Source organism: Clarias gariepinus, chromosome 26 (genome assembly GCF_024256425.1).
Source record: "Clarias gariepinus isolate MV-2021 ecotype Netherlands chromosome 26, CGAR_prim_01v2, whole genome shotgun sequence".
Lineage (NCBI taxonomy): Eukaryota > Metazoa > Chordata > Actinopteri > Siluriformes > Clariidae > Clarias > Clarias gariepinus.
In genome coordinates this window covers 15,450,457-15,470,992 of record NC_071125.1, presented here as the reverse complement: position 1 = coordinate 15,470,992, position 20,536 = coordinate 15,450,457, and the positions used below count along the sequence as shown (strand labels likewise).

The 20,536-nt window shown below is 37.8% G+C and overlaps 1 protein-coding gene across 1 annotated transcript in view; it reads right to left on the bottom strand.

Moving 5' to 3' along the window:
• The window catches only part of LOC128514091 (contactin-associated protein-like 2), a 274,243-nt gene that overhangs the window by 19,955 nt on the left and 233,752 nt on the right, over window positions 1-20,536 (bottom strand). Inside the window, exons 16-18 of the mRNA XM_053487773.1 lie at window positions 9,988-10,158; window positions 7,351-7,569; window positions 1,966-2,202 (exon numbers count right to left, since the gene is read on the bottom strand). Coding sequence (XP_053343748.1) covers window positions 1,966-2,202; window positions 7,351-7,569; window positions 9,988-10,158 — 627 coding nt within the window. The remainder of the gene's footprint in view (window positions 1-1,965; window positions 2,203-7,350; window positions 7,570-9,987; window positions 10,159-20,536) is intronic.

The window sequence follows — 20,536 nt, the reverse complement described above, 5'->3', positions numbered from 1 at the left end:
CTGCATGGTATCACACCTCTATTATGCTTCATTCCTTGGTAACATTATAAAAAAAAAACTAAAGCATTAATTTGAGAATTTATAATAAATGCTACTGTGTGTATGGCACAGAAAGCCAGCCAGTGCATAAACACTACACAGCAGTCCTTACACCCTACACGAATCATCCTCTTGGCATAGCGATACAAAAAAAAGAAACCTTTATTCAGGAATTTGGCATATATTTGTATGAATGTTTATTAAACATGAGCTCCGATATATTTATTTACAGTTACCAATGTCACTCAATTATTCAATCTGCTTCAGCACATCATGCCTCTGGGCTGGGTGAGGCCACAGGACTTTCTTGCAACATTCTCTCTTGCTAGACAGCGTGGAAAGAATTATTCGGCATGCATTTGGAATCCAGCCTACTCATGGGTCATCACATGATACGTTTATGACTGGAGAAGAATTTCCCAGGAATAGATGTTTCAGTCATAGACCGTCCATCATCATGCTAAGGAAATTTCTTCTGAACTGGCTTAGGAAGGCTGACTACTGTATAGTGGAATGGTTGATATTGATAAATCACTCATATACTCCCGGAGTAGGATTAAGGCTCACACTGTAGCAGGGAACAGAGTAACTTTAAGAGGATGTTCTTGCCTGCTCAGGGTCCCTCTGCTCATGTCCAAGCAAAACATCCAGCAGACCATCCAGAAATGTTAGCAGATGTTCTGAGTTGTACGGCTGTAATGTAACACGGTGATGAAAACCCGCACAGCTGGACTGGCTTTTTATCCTGTTTGATCCATTGGGAATCAAACTCACTGACGGATGCACGATTTTTACCTGTAGTGTGTGACAATAGTGCGGCTAGTTGTGTTTAACCACCGTGTGCCAACTGCAGAGAATCTGTTCAAAGTACTGAAAAAGTCATAATGAGATTGAAGAACTAAGTAAATATTGTTTAATGCTTTGCGCAAGGAGTAATTTATTCAATGAATGAGTTTTGCCAGAGTTTTGTACAGAGAATGAGGTGTAGCGTTTAAGCAATTTACAGAAAAAATGTAATAGCAGGTATCTAAGATGACCAGAAGGAGAAGAATAATATGCTCTATTTCTTTCGCTGTTCTTTTTTCTTAATGACATAATTATTTTCCCGCTTTAGCTTACAGAATAAATAATGCTTTTGGCCAAGATTTCACCGTTGACAGTTACTGACTTTGCACAGTATTTTTTCCTCTGTGTGTGTGTGTGTGTGTGTGTGTGTTTTTGGCGGGATGCCCATGGAACCAACAAACAAAGGCTCCAGCGTGCACTCATTGTGTGCAGACCATCTGCCACCTGCCACTGAACCTTAGTGCAAAATGAGGAAAGTGTGTGTGCGCCAATTTCGAAACAGTGGTAGCTTCTCAATCATCAAAATCCAATACTACACAGATTAAAAATGTTGTTTGTATAACCGAGGAAAAACGTAAAATCCTCGATACGGTGAATTTTTCTGTAAGGAGATTTTCCAAGCGGTACGTCTTAAGTGTCTGAATTTTCTAACAGGCAGTAATTTGCAACTGAGAGAGAGAGAGAGAGAGAAAAGGGAGAGAGAGAGAGAGAGAGAAAAGGGAGAGCCTCATAAATAACCCGTCTACAGCTGCCATAACCTTGAAAAAGTGATAACAGGAACTAACACTTCTCCTGGATATTCAACAATATCAAAAAGTAATGATAATGTGATTTTCTTTAAGCTGGCAAATTTGACATTAAAACAGAATAAAACACTTCAGGATTTTCTATTATAGAAATGGAAGGTAGATAGGTAACAGTAGACGGACTTTATAAGAGAAACATCATCTTGTCATTGATTGTTTTCCCATAACAGCATGCACCCATGGCTTATACTGTATTCCTCACAAAAAAAGCAAAGCCTTTCGTGATATACTGTACATTACAATGTATACTGCTAAACTAAAACTAAAAGCTGACCTTTAGTACAGAAGGGTCCTTCATAAGCTGTACCGCTGCAGTCGCACGAGTAGCCGTTGTATTTCTCCACACACTTTCCTCCATTGCGGCAGAACATCCCAAAACTAGTGCAGTGACCCGAACATCCGGGTTTAACTCCGGGGGTGACCTTCGCTCTGTCCTCCAGGTCAAGGGTGACACTGTTCATCTTTAGGGAACGGATACACCCGAGGAAACCTCTCTGCCCTCCTGACGCACCTTAAAGGTTAACACAAAAGCAGATCAAGTCAAGTTTTACCACAACACTTCACAGAAATATTCACATATCAATTCATGTATATATATCAAGTCATATAATGACTACTGAAGAAGGCAGCACGGTGGCGTAGTGGATAGCACTGTCGCCTTGCACTGGGTCCTGAGTTCGATTCCCGTGTGGGGTCTGTGTGTATGGAGTCACTCGGTGGGTTTCCTCCGGGTTCTCTGGTTTCCTTCCACAGTCCAAAAACATGCAGATTAGGCTAATGAGCGTTCCCTAATTGCCCGTAGGGTCACCATTGGTCTCCACGGCCCCCAGTTACACTACAGAGGTTTTTAGATAGATAGAGGATGGACTACTGTACTGTAAAAGGCTTTTAGAGGACTGATGTTTAATTTAAAATACAAGTATAATTGTGAAAAATGAAAGTGCAAATTCTAGAAATGACAAAAAATATACATAGGAGCTGAAACAACTTAGGTAGAATGGGGAAATAATTCAACATTATTACATTTCCTAGAGAAATTAGATTCGAACAACACTGTGTGTGTGTGTGTGTGTGTGTGTGTGTGGGAGGGGGGATACAATTAAATCCTGCTCACTGTAATGTCTAAGCGGTTTTACATTACAGAAAACTGACCATTAGTGTGGAAGATACAGAGGCGTCTGGGGAGACATTATACATGACCGAATAGGAGTAACAGTCATTTTAAACCTAATAATTAAAATGATGACAAAGCTGTGAGGAAAGTTTAAACAGCAAGCAAGAAAAGAAGCAGTTAAGGTTATTAGACTCTGTCACTTTTATCAGCGGTTGATTAGAAGCCGTGTGGCTCCCTTGGCAGTCTTTTTCTTTTCTTTTACACACACTGCAGACCAAAGCAAAACAATCCTTATCATATTATCATATTGAGTGTTCAACAGGTACTGGATTGAATTAGCAGGGACTTGGCAGTGGTTTAACAGTGCTGCGTATGGATATGAGTTTGTGTGCTCCTCTGCAGACTGCATAGCCATTTCTGGCTTTTAAATAAAACTACCGGATCCATGAAAGCAGTGCAGCATTATAATTAAGGGCTACAAGCAGGAATAGTGGCGTGCTGCTTATGCGCTTATCATGCTTGTCAACCGGCAATGTGGTGATTGTATTTGTTCACGTACTGTACATGCCTCTATATTATGTGTGTTACCGGAGGATTCCAGTAGGGGGCACACTGGAGAATTTAATCAGACAGTTTAGCATAAAGTAAACGAACATGAGGTGCGTTCCGGTCGGCATGAAATATATATACTTCATAGAGTGTTCTGCCATGGTAAGGGCGATTCCAAACCCCAGTAAGTGAAAATGTTCAGGAACAGAAAGAGAACCGCGAACGGTGAATGGAACAACTGAACAACAGGTCTTTACTTTACTGGGAAAGGGAATTAAAAATTTCCCATAAAAAAAGGAGTTTGAAAAAGAATTTATATATTTATTATTATTATCAAAAACAAAATCATATTAATAGGAAATAATGATTAAAATTTTTATTAAATCAAGAAACCCCATTGAATAGTGATCTGTAAAAAAATCTCTGTACACCTTTAAATAATTAATTATTATTATTATTATTAGTGTAAAGATTTTTACAGCCTCAGCGACAGGTATCTGAGGTGCTTATGTTACCATGGTAACGCATGAAGAAACGCGCTGGTGACTTCACACTGGTGTTCCGAATGGTGGAGTTTTATCGAGGGAAATTCCCTTCACCGACATTCCCTGCAAATGGACTGAAGTACACTTCGGAATGGAACGCGGCTATGGTGACACTCAAGGATCTTAAGAGTACTTATGTCCTGCCAATTGTTTTGACATGCATATTTGTCACTGCACAGGGGTAAATATATATTAAGCCCTTCCTTTGTCCCCTTAGAGACTCTGTAGTAGGTTTTCTCAGTTGAATATGACAAAAAGATACCGCTGATTATCAACGCGGGAATGAATAGCGCATTGTCCAAGTGCAAGTTGATCTTGGGGCTAAACTATTTGCTTTGGGTGAAAGCGCCATCTAGCGATCATTGTGTGTCAGCAGCAGCTTCCCATTCAAAACAATAGGTGGTCAAATGACCGCTGAACCGCGTTATAAGTACAGTAGGTGACACTGATGCGGCGCTTCTAGTGTTAATTAACACTGTACAGTGTTTATGTAGGTCAAGTTGAACTGAAAGGGTTAAATCAACACTATGCATGAGTGTCCAAAAAGTATTCACCGCAATAATAATAATAATAATAATAATTGATTCACAGCTAGAATGGTAGATCAGATCGGTTCTGCTGTCATGAGAACCAAAATACTTCCTGTGAAGCTTTGAGGTGATGTTTTAAGCGGGAAAAAAACTTTTAGAAGCCCTCTGAAATTAATTACAATAATATGGGAAGATTATGGCACAACAGAGACTGCGAAGACGGAGTGCTTGGATGAGAACGGAAATCAGTGGCTACAGTGCTCGAAGGGTTTCAGAGCTCACCGGCTAAAGTAGAAGCGCCTGTACAGACAGGAATAGTATCATCAAGGCACTTCTGAGAAAGACCATGTTAGAAAATCTGAGAGGTTTGAGAAAAAAAAAAAAGATTCTGTGATCTGATGAAACTAGGAGCCATTTGGTTGAAAGCCAAAACATCAAGCAACTTTTGCAAACCAAATACCGTACAAAGGAAATAAAAAGCAATTTATGATACAACTTAAGTGTGCTTTACTGTATGTTGCTAAACAAAGACAAGAATAATGAGATGGATTTATGTAGGAAGGACTGATCAGGCTAAATTGCATTGGAGTTTTTGTTTTTAACAATAAAAAAAACTGTGGGATAACGCTCTTCTTTAATGAATTAGACAATTTTATGCATTTAATAGTCCGCAGGCTCCCATCTAAACTGAGACATTTTAATGATGTGAAATTTTACCAGGTGAATTAATGCTAAAAACACCCTCTAATGGAAAATCAGTTTGAACAGCTTTTCCAGATTTGCACTAATATACTTTGTACAAAAAGTACAGTATATGCACATTATACACATTATATACACTTAAACCTTGGATGGCGAGCATAATTCCTTCCTAAAGCATGCTTGTTTGTCAAAAGACTTGTAGATCAAAGTAAATTTCCCCCATAAAAAATAATGGAAACGCAAAAATTTTCATATAAAAATAATAGATACAAAATCTAAAGTAAAAATTTAATAAAAAAAACAAAAAAAACAAATGAACCTGCACTTTACCTTTGAAAAGAATCCCGACAAAACAGTGTTTCCGTTATACCGCTTTATTCTGTATATAGGGTCATGGGAACCCTGGAGCCTATCCCAGGAGACTTAGGGCACGAGGCGGGGTAAGTGGTGTAAGTCCTCCTCCCTTCGCCAAAATAAATAAAGAATTTACCACAAAAAAAACTTCCTCTTTTGGGTCTAATTATTTTTACTTTTACATTTTAGCTACTTTGCATCTGTTATGACTGTGTTTGAAAGAAACCTGACCATTATCCACCAATTAAAATTCAACTCTTTTCAATGATTTCTCAGGGTTAACATTGAGCTACCATCACAAACCCTATGATAGATCGTATCTTAATGGATGGATGGATGGATGGATGGATGGATGGATGGATGGATGGATAGATAGATAGATACTTTATTGATCCTGAAGGAAATTCCAGATAGTTCCTTTACTGTTGCTGATTGCAATCATACTCATTATTGGTCATTATTGGTCTCTGACAAATTATTTAGTAATTCGTGGACATTGAGGGCAAAGGTGCAAAAGTTTGAGCACATACTGTACAACTCCACCCTGCATGGGTAATGGACCACATAATAACAGGGTTTATTAGAGTCCAGAGAAGCCCAAGATACAGATTTTCTTTTTATAAAAATTATGCATATAAGAAATTACACACATATGGAAAGAAGGCAATAAATAAAACGCACACAGAGAAAAAAAAACACAACAGAAGGAAAAATGATAAACCATTTCTTACTAAAAGAAAACTGTTGGAAATGAAACATGAGTATAAGAGGAACATAAGAGCAGGTCAGAGTGGTCAGAGTTTAAACAAACTATTCTAAAATCTGAATTTAAATCACTTCAAAATCATATAAGGAAATGTTAATAAACACACACTACCCACTGATGCTGTAATGCTGTAGATTGTACCGACTGGACCAAGGAGAGATTAAAGTATCTTCTATGTTTTATTACATAAAATAAAATAAAATAAAATAATTAATGAGAACATTGATATGCAGGTCATAGATTCCTCTGATCTGGAAAAAGAAACAATGTTTTAAGGAGCTCTGAGTTTTGCATGAGGCTGTGATACAGAATCTAATCAGAGTCTGACTGATTAACGCTAGCCGCGACTACACGTACCTCAGGAGTCAAACGGTCATTTGGGTTTATATATTTAATTATGATCAATCCAACTGTAGTCATTGTGTTCAGAACACTGCAGAATTTTTCTTCAGGTTTTAGATAATCTGCTGGGCTAGTGCCTGACATGGGAGAGCAATTGCTCGGCAAACTTTTCGAACATGTCTGAGAGTCATTTGTTAAAGAGAATGTACAGGGAACAAAAAAAAAAAAAAAAAACGAAGCAGGAGAAAGTAGGCGTTCTTTTTGAAGGATAATTACCTTGTAAGAGACTCGACTTATTCAAAGTTTCACACTATTAAATGCACTTGGAGAGAAAAAAACCCTCAAAAACATTAGGACATTTTTTTGTTACTGCGCAGTTGCATTTTTCAATGAAAATGTATTCTTTTTCTTACAGTATTTATTTATTTTTTTTAAATAATCCAATTCTCACCCACTTTGGTCACCCACTGTACCAGGCAGGGTGTAGACTAGCAAGTTCTAGACATGTGAAGCCAGCTTTAACATTTTTTTTTCAACCATTGTCCACGCTACATTACGAGGAATGTATAAACAATTGAATGCTATCATTAAGAGTTTTTCACATTTGTAATGCTCCTACACTTCCTCAATACCTCAATATCTCAAGCAACATGATGGAATGTTATTGTTAGAACAGTCTGATCAAAGGCAAGTTACAAACACAACTGCAAGGGATCTTCAATGTGTGCGTGTGTGTGTGTATGTGTGTGTGTCTTACCCACATACAGCTGGCTGTAAAGCTCCAGACGTGTGTGTCCTTGTGCAGGTGCAGCTCGAACCTCTTTGTATTGCTGATCCAGTTGCAGCACAGCCTCTTTTACATTCCTCTCGGCTCTGACGCGGTGCCACTGGTCATCGTTTAGTGGCGTTGGCGAGTGGACCTTCAGCTCGACCGGGCCATTTCCCACATCAAAGGAGAAGGAAACTACACTTGGTGCTGAAGAGTAAGAAGAATACATAAATGTACCACTAACTGCTTAGTTGAATTCATTAATAATCAGTTTGATTATAGCAAGACAAGGCTAATTCTAGGTCAAGTTTAATCCTCAACAGCGATGTCTGTCTTGTGTGCATGTGTCTTGTGTCTGTATGCTTCAGGATATATGTAAGTGGTGGTTATGGTCTTTAAGCTGCTCCTTGCAAGGGGTCGCCAGAGTGGACCATCTGGTTCGCACATACAAGCTTGGCACAGGTTTTATGCCAGATGCCCTTCCTGACACAACCCTGCCTTTTTATCGAGGCTTGGGACCGGCACTGAATCCAGTGGCCGGGGTTTGGGCACTGACTGGGAATTGACCCCCGGCCTTCCGCATGGCAGGCGAAACACTTACCACAGAGCCGATGTAGTCTTTTTTCTCATAATGACACACACAAACAAACACACAGAACATTTGTGTCCGCTTGGTCTGCCTTTCAAAATGAACCCAATCTCTCCCAAACTTATTATTAAGCAGATGTTTTTAAAACGTGCAAAATCAGGAAAAGTCTGTTAGGTAGGCAGATGTGTTTATTTACTCATGGGCAAGAAAAAAAAACGCTGCACTTAAAAAATTATAAAAGACATGTTCCGGTTACAAAAACCTGAAATCTAACTTATAATTTTTCTTTCTGCTATTAGATAAAGACCACAGGTGGGGTAAAATTATGTCATGCTCAGCAGGGTGTTCCTTTCTCACAAATAACCTACACCTCATACAGGGGTTGGACAATGAAACTGAACTGAACTATTTAGTGTTGGAGGTTTCATGGCTAAGTTTGACCAGCCTATTGGCTAATCTTCATTGATTGCACATTCCACCAGTAAGAGCAGAGTGTGAAGGTTTGCTCAGCAGAGTAAGAGCACAGTTTTGCTTAAAATATTGCAATGCACACAACACAACATTATGGGTGACATATCAGAGTTCAAAAGAGGATAAATTGTTGGTGCGCATCTTGCTGGAGCATCTGTGACCAAGACAGCAAGTCTTTGTGATGTATCAAGAGCCACAGTATCCAGGGTAATGTCAGCATACCACCAAGAAGGACGAACCACATCTAACAAGAGTAACTGTGGACACAAGAGAAGCTGTCTGAAAGGATGTCCGGGTGCTAACCCATACTGTATCCAAAAACAGCTGCCCAACTCACTGCAGAATTAAATTGTTCACCTCAACTCTCCTGTTTCCACCAAAACTGTTCGTCGGGAGCTCCACAGAGTCAATGTACATAGCCGGGCTGCATTAGCCAAACCTTTGGTCACTCGTTCCAATGCCAACCGTCAGTTTTAATGGTGCCAGCAGCAAAGATCTTGGATCCTGTGACAATGTGAAACATGTATTGTTCTCTGATGAGTCCACCTTCACTGTCTTTCCCACATCCAGGAGAGTTACGGGTAAGAAGGCCTAAAAAAGCGTACTGTACCACCCAGACTGTTGCATGTCCAGAGTGAAGCATGGGGGTGGATCAGTGATGGTTTGGGCTGCAATATCATGGCATTCACTTGCCAATACTTGTGCTAGATGGGCGCGTCACTGCCAAGGACTACCGAACCATTCTGGAGGACCATGTGCACCCAGTGTATCAGGATGATAATGCACCAACACACACAGCAAGACTAGTGACAGAGTGGTTTAATGAACATGAAAGTGAAGTTGAACATCTCCCATGGCCTGCACAGTCACCAGATCAAAGTTTTCCTCCACCAGCATCACACAGTGACCAGGCCACTATTCTGCAAGAAGAATGGCTCAAAATCCCTCTGGCCACTGTGCAGGACTTGTATCTGTCATTGCCGTATTGGCCGCAAAAAGAGGCCCTAATTATTTAGTATAAACTGTAATTTATTAAGTATAAACTTTTGAGTCACAAGTTTGATGTCCCCCCCTCCCACTCACTGTCCACTTTATTAGGAACACCTGTAGTAATTATCCAGTCAGCTAATCATATTGCAGCCATGCAATGCCTTTAATCATGTAGATACAGATCAAGAGCTTCAGTTAACATTCATGGCTGAATCAAAAAACAAAATAAGGGGGAAAAATGTGATCTTAGTGCTTTTGCCCATGGCATGGTTGTTGTTGCCAGGCAGGCTTGGTTGAATATTTCAGAAACTACTGGCATTTTTACACACTTTACATTACAGACTTTGGAGTTTATACAGAACGGTGCTTAAAAACATTGAGCAACGGCCAGTGACCAACTGTACAATACCACAATAACTCTCCTACAATACAATATATTCAAAATATCACTTTTATAAAATGTATTTAATAAATGAATGCAAATGAATAAAACATATGCAGGACACTGTGTAAATGAATATACAGTATGTGTGTGTGTGTGTGTGTGTGTGTGTGTGTGTAAGAAAGAGACTTACATTTTAGCTCCAGGCGGATAAAATCTGTGTTGCCCAAGTTCTCCAGGAAAACTCCACGAGGTGCAGAGGTCTTAAAGTAGAAGGAAATATCAGCACTTGTTTCCGCTTGAAAAGTGGAGAAATGCAGGTAAGAGGATGGTGTGGTGAAGGATGCCGCATTCCAGTAACTACCTGCAAAATTGCAGATGGAAAATCAAGTCACGCTTTCTTTTTCATGCTTTTATCTTTGTATATTAACTCCTGTTTCTGATGTGATGATGCTAAATATAGTACAGCATATCCCATCTAAATATTATACCATTTCAGGGAAAATATGAACCAGTTACAGTATAAATTTGAACCAGGTCATTCTGTAAACCTTGTGCTAAATTAAATTTAGCAGATGTTGTTTACTTTTCCAAATCTTTATATAACACATTTATTAAAAAAATCATCAAAAATGTTTAATTGAATTTAATTGGAAATATTTCTTTTAAATTAAAATATTCAAATTATTTAAAAAAAACAGCTTTTAATCTTTACCCAAGAAGAGAAATATACCTTTCAAGTCCTTTTATCAAAGACAAATTGTTAAAAAGTTTTAGATTTTACATAAATAATGTACTGTATATGATACAGGTGCTGTGGAAATATATATAAAGCTATACCATTTTTTTTTTACAACAGACAACAATACAGCGTAATCAGTAGTCAGGCTGTTTGTCAGATTAGACTTCAGTACTCACATACATAGTGATGTAACTACAGTGGAACCTTGGATTACGAAGGAATTATATTCTGGAAGCAGGCTCATATTTCAAAACACTCATTAACCAAATCAGGTTTTCTCATAAGAAATAATGGAAGTTCTAATTATTCGTTCAACAGCAACAAATCAAATTTACTGGGGCCTCTTGTTTTTATTCTTTTACAGAGTGTTTATGTTACATTTATTTGATATTTAACAAATGGTCACGTTGGAATTAAATGGTTTTGTCTGGCATTTTTGTCAAAATTGAGTTATTTACATTTTCTTATTCTGTAACAATCTATTTCCTTATGTGAAGTTGTATACATTTTGGGTCTTTTTTTTAAAAAAAAGGAAAAAAACTAATAAAATGTTACAACCCCGCTAGAGTGTCAATTTAACCCACTGGTCGGGTCAGATGAATAACCTAGAATTATGGGTTAAATGGTTAAACCCAGTCAAAACAACCCAGTGCATGTTCTGTCTAATAGTGACCCAGCGGCTTGGTTATGGTTGAGTTGTTTTTTAATCCAGCAGTTTTTAGTGTGTAATAATAGGAATATTTTTTCCTGTAGTCCTTTCCAAAACACCTAACAAAATCTATACTGGTTTATCCTCTTTACAGGGTTGCATGAGGCCTGGAGCCTACCCCAGGTGCCCGGAGTATACCCCACACACACACTACAGGTAATCTGGGAACGCCAATTAGCCTAATATGCATGTCTTCGGACCGTAGGAGGAAACCAGAGTACTGAGAGAAAACCCACCAAGCACAGGAAGAAACATGCAAACTCCATGCACAAAGACCCAAGGCCCTTGAAGTGCAAGGCCACCATTATGTCACCATGCTGCCCCAAAATCCAACACTTTTAATTATACGTTTTTTACATTGATTATTTTTATTTTCCTTGACTAGGTTCAAAAACAAGCTTGTATTCATACATATACTATGCCAATTAGGAAAACTTAATGATTTTTGTTTTAAATATAGTAACACTGATGGTTCCGCGAGAGCCAGAGCCACAAGAAAACATTCAGCACACAGAGGCCATCTAGACGCGCCTTTGCTATGCGACGCCACCACAAATGCAAAAAGTGTCGACATGCTGCACCTGTCGTTGCGTCTATTTAAGGGCCCTGATACCACACTCAGTGCGATCATTAGGCAGCACCGGTAAGGTATAAGGGCCAAAGACAAAGGCAGAAGACCCTAAAAGCTTAAAAGGAACAAAAAAAGCTTAAAAAGCACAAAAATCCCACGTTAGCCCTTAGTAAGGGTCGACTCGTCCAGTGAAGGCGAGAGAGCTTTATTTTTAGTTTCCAGTGCCCTGTTCGGTCTCGAGGAGACGCTGGAGCTCTGGTTAGTTTGTGTTTTCAGTTTTCTTTGGTTTCCTTTTTTTAGTTTCCAAAAATAATCCCACACTATCTCCAAACGGGAACGATCTTCCCCCGCGTGTGTCATAAGCACTCTCACAAACTCCTATTTCGTTGATGCCCTCAAAAGCCCTGCATAGAGACATTAATGAAAAGTTTAGCTGTCTATAACTCATTAGCTGCATTACTATAGCAGTGTGAAATGTGTCCTATTTCTTACATTCCTGTTATTTTACACAGTCTGAGACGAGTTTAATAAAAATGATTAATGCACAATCGCAAAGCAAATATTATTTATCAAAGTAATTGCTTTGCCTGAGAAAAAAAAACTTGTTATGTGTCTGAAAATGTAAACTAAACTTTCACTGACATAAATAACAAGGCCAGGCAGTGTTACATAAAAACGATTAATGCAACAAGACAGAACACACACCGCATTCTGGATGAGATCTGAGGCAGTAATGATGGAGGATCAGAATTTTTTCACCCAGTAGTAATTCACTGCATAACCATGCATTACAGTTGAGTCTTGAATGTCTGAGATCTCATTACAAGCTATTACACATACCATATACAGTGAATATAACCAAACAGGAAGGCAGTATTTGTATAAAACACTACACATATACGAGTATGAAATGCAACATTAGACAATTTAGTAACACCAAATAAGATATGGAAAGCAACATGTATAAATTTTTTGGGGGAGAGAGAGAGAGTTCTAATCCTCTAGTGCATTTACACCAGCCAGCTCTGTTAGGCATTAACATCTCCCTCCTCGCCTGTACATGTCTTGTTTTCCTCTCACTCAATTTATAACGGCTAGTACAGAAGGTCTTGACAAATCAAACTAGTGCTGCCGATCGTTGCTCTTTCACAGAGTCAGCAGTATTCATTAAAAAAGTCAAAATCTTTTCTTTAGCTTCTGAGAATGGATTCGGAGAAGAAATATTAATAATGTGAATTTCCAAGAATCATACAAAACAGAACAAAGAGTTTTTTTTATTTTTTTTTTATGCTTTGTCTATTTTATCCTATAGGGTCAGATCATTTGATCCACAGAGTCCGGCACAGGCTTTTACGCTGGATTTCCTTCCTGTTCAAACCTTAATTTTTTTTTTCTAACACAGAAAACAGAGCAAAACTGATGATAATGCTATTATAAATTGCATTGGATTACGAGCATAATTTGTTTTGAAAGTGGGCTCGTATTCCAAAACACTCGTAAACCAAATGTAATTTTCCCATAAGAAATAATGGAAACTCAAATTATTCGTTCCACAGCCCAAAAAAATAAATACATAAAAATAATTTAAAAAATTAAGTAAAAATAAAACAAATTAACCCGCAATTTACTTTTTCAAAAAAAGTAAAAATTAATTCAGACAGATAAGTGTTTCCATTTGTGCAAGCAGGCGCTGTGTGTGTGTGTGTGTGTGTGTGTGTGGGAAGCCCCTTCCATCCCGAGAGAGAGAGTGTGTAAACCGGCACATTGTGTCAAATTATGCACGCGCACACACATAAGAGAGGCTGAGGGAAAAAATGGATTTTTATCCTTCTAATGAGACTCTTACACAGAAAACCTTTTTTTTTTAAATTTCACATAAACAAACATTAATGGAGAAAGACTGTTTTGTCTGAAAAATAAGCAAGAAACATCGCTAATGACACTTGTGTGAGCGCATACTAACGGAATTACTGCTGTAAAGTAAAACAAACAAACAAATGAACCTGCACCTTTGAAAAGAATCGCGACAGAGAAGTGTTTGTGTTTGTGTGTGTGTGTAAACAAAGTTGTGATCATGTGACGCTTGGCGTCAAAACAAGAAGCACATGCATGATACATGATACTCGGAACTCGTAAACCAAGACTTTTCAAATCAAAATTTATTAAAAATCTTGTCTTGCAGAACACTCACAAAACGCGTTACTCGCAATCCGAGGTGTCACTCTATATCTTCTATTCTAATTGTTATTAAAACTATCATAGTGAATTGTAAGCCTGTATCAGCTACTTGGTGGTGTAATGGTTGCAATGGTTGTCTTGCAGTTATATGACAAACTGTTAATTTAGCCATAATTTTTTTATAAACAGATCATGGCCAATTACAGCAAGGTTTATCTACAGGTTTTAAGCCTGGTTCAGATCTAATAGGTTTCTAGGTATTATTCAATATTTGTGGCAGCTCTGAAATCTCTTCACACTGTCAAATTTAGATTTGTTTTCCAATTTAACATTAGAAAATTCCACTAAAATACCCAATACACTTGCTGGACTAAACTCATTTAATTTTAATTTCATTTAATATGAAGTTATACTGTGAACACCATGTTGATCATAGCAGCCGTTTGAATGCAGACTGACAGTCCTACCCATTCAGTGGACTTTTTAGGTTTGAATTTTGTATATTTTCACTTCTGTGTATTTACTGTCTTGCACTCATCTCACACTGGTGTGTTTTTGTACTTTACTGTATGTAGTATTGCCAACATGATCTTTGTTTAAAGGTCCTACACATCCCATTTTTCATTAAATGTTAATATGATCTTTAGGGTCCTAATGAAAAGTTTGTATTATACGTTAATTAAAAATTCAAAAGGATTGTGTAAAAAAAACACTACTTTTACCTGGTAAAAACTAGCTCTGTTCTCAGCAGCCTGTTTCAGTGCATGCTAATTTAAATGCTCATGACCTCTGCTGAGCCCGCCCTCCCAGTTCTGTGGTGCGTGTCTTCACAACACACGTGGGGTATAGCCACGGGAGTGTAGTATAGTGCGGGCAATGCTTTGGACTGCATTACCCACAAAGCATTGCCCACAACGCAGTGCTTTGTGGGTAATGCAGTCCAAACTGGAAAACGCTGGAATATAGAGCCTGAGCCTGTTTTCTTAAGTAGTTTTTGGTTTGATTTAAGTACGGAACCTACGCGGAAGTTTGTAATATCGCCTGACAACGCAAAAATTAAAAGAATGGACATGCATCGACTCGATTTGTCTTTCTCATCACTGCATGGGCATGAATTAACGGGCTGTTACGCTGCCACGAGCAACAACAACAAAAGCGGAGAAACTTACCGAGAGAGATACGAACGCGATGTGTTTACTGATGTGTTTACATGACTTCTTAATCTTCGACAGACATCGTTATAAACCATCTAACCTAACAAAGGTAAGCATAATATAGTTTTCCGACTACGTACACAGTTTGCAACTAGACAATCACCTTAATGCATTGTTTATTATAAACGGGCGATTAGGGATTATATAGAGACGGATGTACACAGAGAAAAAGCTATAACCATGTTCTATGAGAGTATAAGTTAACTTACTATGAGTTACTGCGATCTGCAAAGAGTCATAGAAAAGAAATTACTCACTGAGCCTGGTGAAGATGAAGCAGGAACACGAAGCGTTAGTACAGATCCATTTTTTAGGAGCAGCTTCCTAGTAAAACCAGCTTTATATTGACCCGCGTTTATAAAGCAGTCTGGTGAAAAATGACTATCGCAAACATGAACGCATTTAGGTAAATCGGCGGGGACGTTAGCTTTAAAAACTAAATTCAGCCACTGCGTCTCCAGTGGCTCAGATACCTAACCCTAGGTAGGTACCCTAGGTCACTAACCCTAGGTAGTGAATGACGACTGCTGTGTTTGCTATTACACCCAACAACTGTACACCACACTCGCTTAGGCGACATTTTGCTCCAGAGGCGAAAAACAGTGTCCGACAGCTTCTTCTCACTCGGGGCGGGTCTTTGCTAAAACACCAGTGTCAATCAACTAGTGTAGGAGCGGCCTCTGGTGGTGTGGCGTCACATCGACAGGCATTTGCGATTGGCCTGATTTTAGAAGGGGCATGTTACTGTAATAAATGAAAAAAAAACACTGGGCGGCTCTTTATCATCGTAGAGTGGTTGTGTACACACTCTCCTAACACACAGTTCAGTCCAAACAGCTTAAAAAAGTGCATGTAGGCCTGTATGACCCCTTTAAAACATATAACACTGTGTATATACAAGGGCCAGCATTCGCTCCCCATGTGCATTAGTAAGCCTTGGCCACTAATGACCCAATTGCCAGTTCTCGTGGTTTTCGTTTCTTGGATTACTTTTTTGGTAATGGTTCCCACATCATCTAATAAAACCTGCAGTTTTGGAGTTTCTTTCAACTTTCGCCCTTGTTAAAGTCACTCATGTCACCTTATGCTTATGTAGGTACTGGGAGAACGGCTAAACCTGAATGACTAGACAACTGGTTTAGAGCAACTCCTAAACTGTAGCTCTTGTACGATGTGCCCAGGATGCGGTGGTCAGGACATACTAAAAAAAGTGATCGACGGAAGGAAAATCAGTGAACTGACAACAGGTTCATGGGTGGCCAGGGCTCACTGATGCACATGGCTGACCTGGAGTGAAGGCTGGCCTGTGCAGTCTGTTTCGATAAAAGAGCTACTGTAGCTCAAATTGGTGATAAGGTTAATGCTGGTTCTAATAGTAAAGTGTCAGAACACACAGTGCATCACAGTTTTGGTGGCTAAGTAGAGTTGGGGGCGGGGACCTACTAAAATTAGGCAGGTGGTCATAATGCTATGGCTAATCAGTATATTAAAGTAGAAATGTCAATTTTTAATTACTTCAATAAATTCAACAGTGCACAGTATAATATACATCAGAAATTAAAGTTGCAGTATTTGTTTTAGTGGAGGATAAATATCATGCACTTGAGTAAAATTAGAGATACCCTAGGTAAAGTATTACTTCACTAAGAATAGAAGCCCTCTATTTACATTTGAGTAAAAGTCCAAGTGTACATGAATTCAAATATCAACCATCAAAAGTAAAAGTACTTTGATTTATTATGACTCTCATGTTATATTATTACTGTATTTTATTGATTAGACTCTTATTTAATCTACTTATTGAGAAGGCACTTTATCTTAGTTAAATTTAAGGTCATTAATTAGGTCTAACACTAATAAACATTACCACAAGCAGACAACATGCACATAAGTCATTTCAATTAAGGAGATCCGAGCGACTTTAAACTGCTAGGATTTTTTAATCAAATATCCAAAATATCCATTTCCCTCTCTTTAATAAATAAAAAAAATCTATGTTTCATTTGCTTGGTGTGTAATATGTAGATGTACATGTATGATCACAGCTGGTGTAAGCTGAATTTATGAAAACATACATTTCATTTGGTTGAAGTAGCGATTCACTTTATCCGACAACTGATTTTGTATCACCTACTGCATGCAAAATTAGTCCAACTGTTATGGCTAAATGTTTATTATTTCATGATATGTGAGTGTTCAACGGATAAGCTTTGGACACTACAAACTAAGCTAAATCACCCAGCTAGCTAAATAAAACAGATGTAAAACAGTGATTACTACAGTAGCTCCATTACTGCTGTATTGGGCCGAGATCTGGTAAAGCTTTGCTGCGCAAGAGTAACCAATTATTTGATCTAATACCTGGCCAATTACATGACGTAACCATGGTAATTACGGATTTATTTTCACTACATGAAAGAGTTCACTGCTTCAATCTAAGAAATTGACTACTAAAAAAAAGTTTTAAAAGTTAAAAGAGAATTCTTGTAAGAAGAAATTACAAGGGAATGAGCCAGCCAGAGTAGCATTTGAAAATAAATGACTTAGTTCACAACCCCCCCAAAAAATCGTTCAAATGAGGTGTTTGAATAGTTAGAGGCAGGCACTCAATATTGGAGGCTCTTGCATTGATCTTGTAATAGTATTGTTCTGTGTTCGCTATGTAGATACACCTAATAGGTGCAACCAACAGGGACAAAACAAATGAGCCAAAATAAATAGTGTGTTCTACCCTGATTTGGTGTGCTTGCTATGCTTCAATTTGGACCACTGCTCCCACACACACTTATAAGTAAGAAGGAACAAGAGTCTCACAATTTAATTTAAACTTTAAAGTATGATATTTTACTTTAACATGTAGTAAAGTTAAAGTAAAAGTCCATGAAATACTTAAGATAGTTAAAATGTACTTCAGTACAGTAACCGATTATATTTACTCCATTACTCTCCGTTCAAACTGTTGCTTTTAGGCTTGGCTCCAAGCATCTTTCTAATTACAGACCTGACAGATTTTCCATATCCAATATCTGACTAACAAGGATCACACCTTAGCATTTGACCTTTTATAAGCTCTGTCAAGCGAGCGCAATAAATGAGGCACAAATGAGCCCTGGCAGCTAAACACTAATGACCTTCTAGAAAAGACAGATTTCCAGCATTTGCCATGCAAACTTTGTTGTGGCCTTGTGGCTTTTAGAACTTGAACTGATCTCATAAGCCAGACCTTCATTAGTTACCGCCTTTAAAAGGAAGGCAATTCGTGTTGGAAACCTTCTCAGGAACTCCATAATCTTTTATGTTTTCATTAATTTCAGGCCTTACTTATCAACCTTTTGGTATATTTTTGTGTGAATGTTTTTGTGTAAGACAGACTAAACTAAAAAGTTACCTCTGTAATTAGAAACGTTTCAGAAATGGTGATTTTCTTTATATTCTGATATAGCTAAATGCCAATAACCCATACATGACCAGGCGTGCACACAAGCACAGCTAGTTTACTTTTGGTGACACCGATGCAACTCATACAGCTGAATAAAAAATATTTATAAGATCCAAAAGTTATTTTACTCCTATACATGGCAATATAAACAATATTATACATAAAAATATAAGTTATGGGAAATGAGGGTAAAACCCCATAATAAGCCAACCGGCTCAGTAGGGCAAAGGTTTTTCCTGCTGTGTATGTGTGTGTCAGAGGGTGATAGCAGGTCCTTGGACATCCCCTACATGGCTGCAGATTATTTAATTTTTTTTTAAATAGTCTGCTTATGTTTAAATTAGCAAACACTTACGAATATTAAAATCACTGTATTATTGTGTATATTATCCTACAATAGTTATATTTTATTTTTGTGAAGCTGCTTTGAGACAATGACCATTGTTAAAAGCGCTATATAAATAAAGTTGAATTGAATTGAATTATATGAATATTAAAAAATAAATCCAGGTTAATGTCACAGAATCACCATACAGGCACTGAACTACAGCTCTTATTATCTACTGGAAGACACGTCACATGTATGTAAGCATGTGCACCTGGTGTGTGTTTATATCCTGATTAGTTCTTATATTTAAGTTTGTATTGTTTACAACATTGAATAAAGAAAAGTTGGCACTTGCATCCTCACCATCTGCATAAGCCTTGTGTTATATCTAACAAAAAAAAAAAATCTGAAGAGAGATGTGTGCAATTTCAGTAGTAAGTCCTAAGTACATACCCACTGAGTCTGTTTCTGTCAAGTAAATATAAAATTATAAAATTAATTATAAACCAATGCGTTGTGTTGTTTAACTGTCAGCAGCATGTGTAGGGCAGCTCAGGGGTTAAGCTATTGCCCCACTGATTGGAAGGTTCCTGGTTCAAACCTCAGCACCACAAGGTTGCCATTGTTGGGCTCTTAACCATCAACTGCTCAGATCTATAATGAGATGAAATGTAAGTGGCTCTGGAATCGGGCATCTGCTAAATGCTAAAAATAACCGTCAATGCCTGACTTTTACACAATTTGCCTAATTATTTTCTCCAGGAACACAAAGTTGCATCGAACAAAGTTTTTTTTTTTTTTTTTTTTTTACATGTTAGATTTCCTTTTTTTAGAAGTTTTGGGCAAAATGTGACTGTAACAGCAAAATGGCTGGGCAAAAAAAAGCGGCTGCCAAGAATAAACTGAATGTGTTCGATGGACCTTTGGAGAAGGTTGAACCAAAATAAAAATATATTTTACTGTTTGGTACTGCCAGTCCAGTCAGTTTTTTTGTTACACACCTTTTTAGTTACAAATATATGCAACAAAAAACATTCCTTCCTGTATTACCTCAATACAAAAACACAACCCACTGCTTTTATTTTTTTAGTTAAACTCAACCAATATATTTTTACAAACACAACTGCAGGCTAAAGTATCAGTTTTAATAAAACTGTTGTATGTGTATTTATAGTGTTTTGCAAAAATATACAAAAAAAACCACTAATATTACTAAAACAAGTGGCATACTATTTTTGGAACTTGCACTTTATTAAACCCTTGAGACTAAATGAAATCATACAAAAAAATATTTTCTGTCAGTTGGTTATTTTTGTTTCTTTTGCAAAAACATTTTTTTAAATAGATAAATTGCAATGGATTTAGTTTTTCTAGTATTGCTCTGAAAAACATCAGTTATGTGCAAGATCTTAGAGATAGATTATGGATCTTTCTATGCATTCATGATCACCAGTCATCATAGAAACAGGCACTGACCTTTAAGACCTACAGAAAAAAGCTGAGTATAAAGAGCAAAACAAAAGTGACATGTGAGATGTTGCCTCTGTGCATTTAAAAGTTC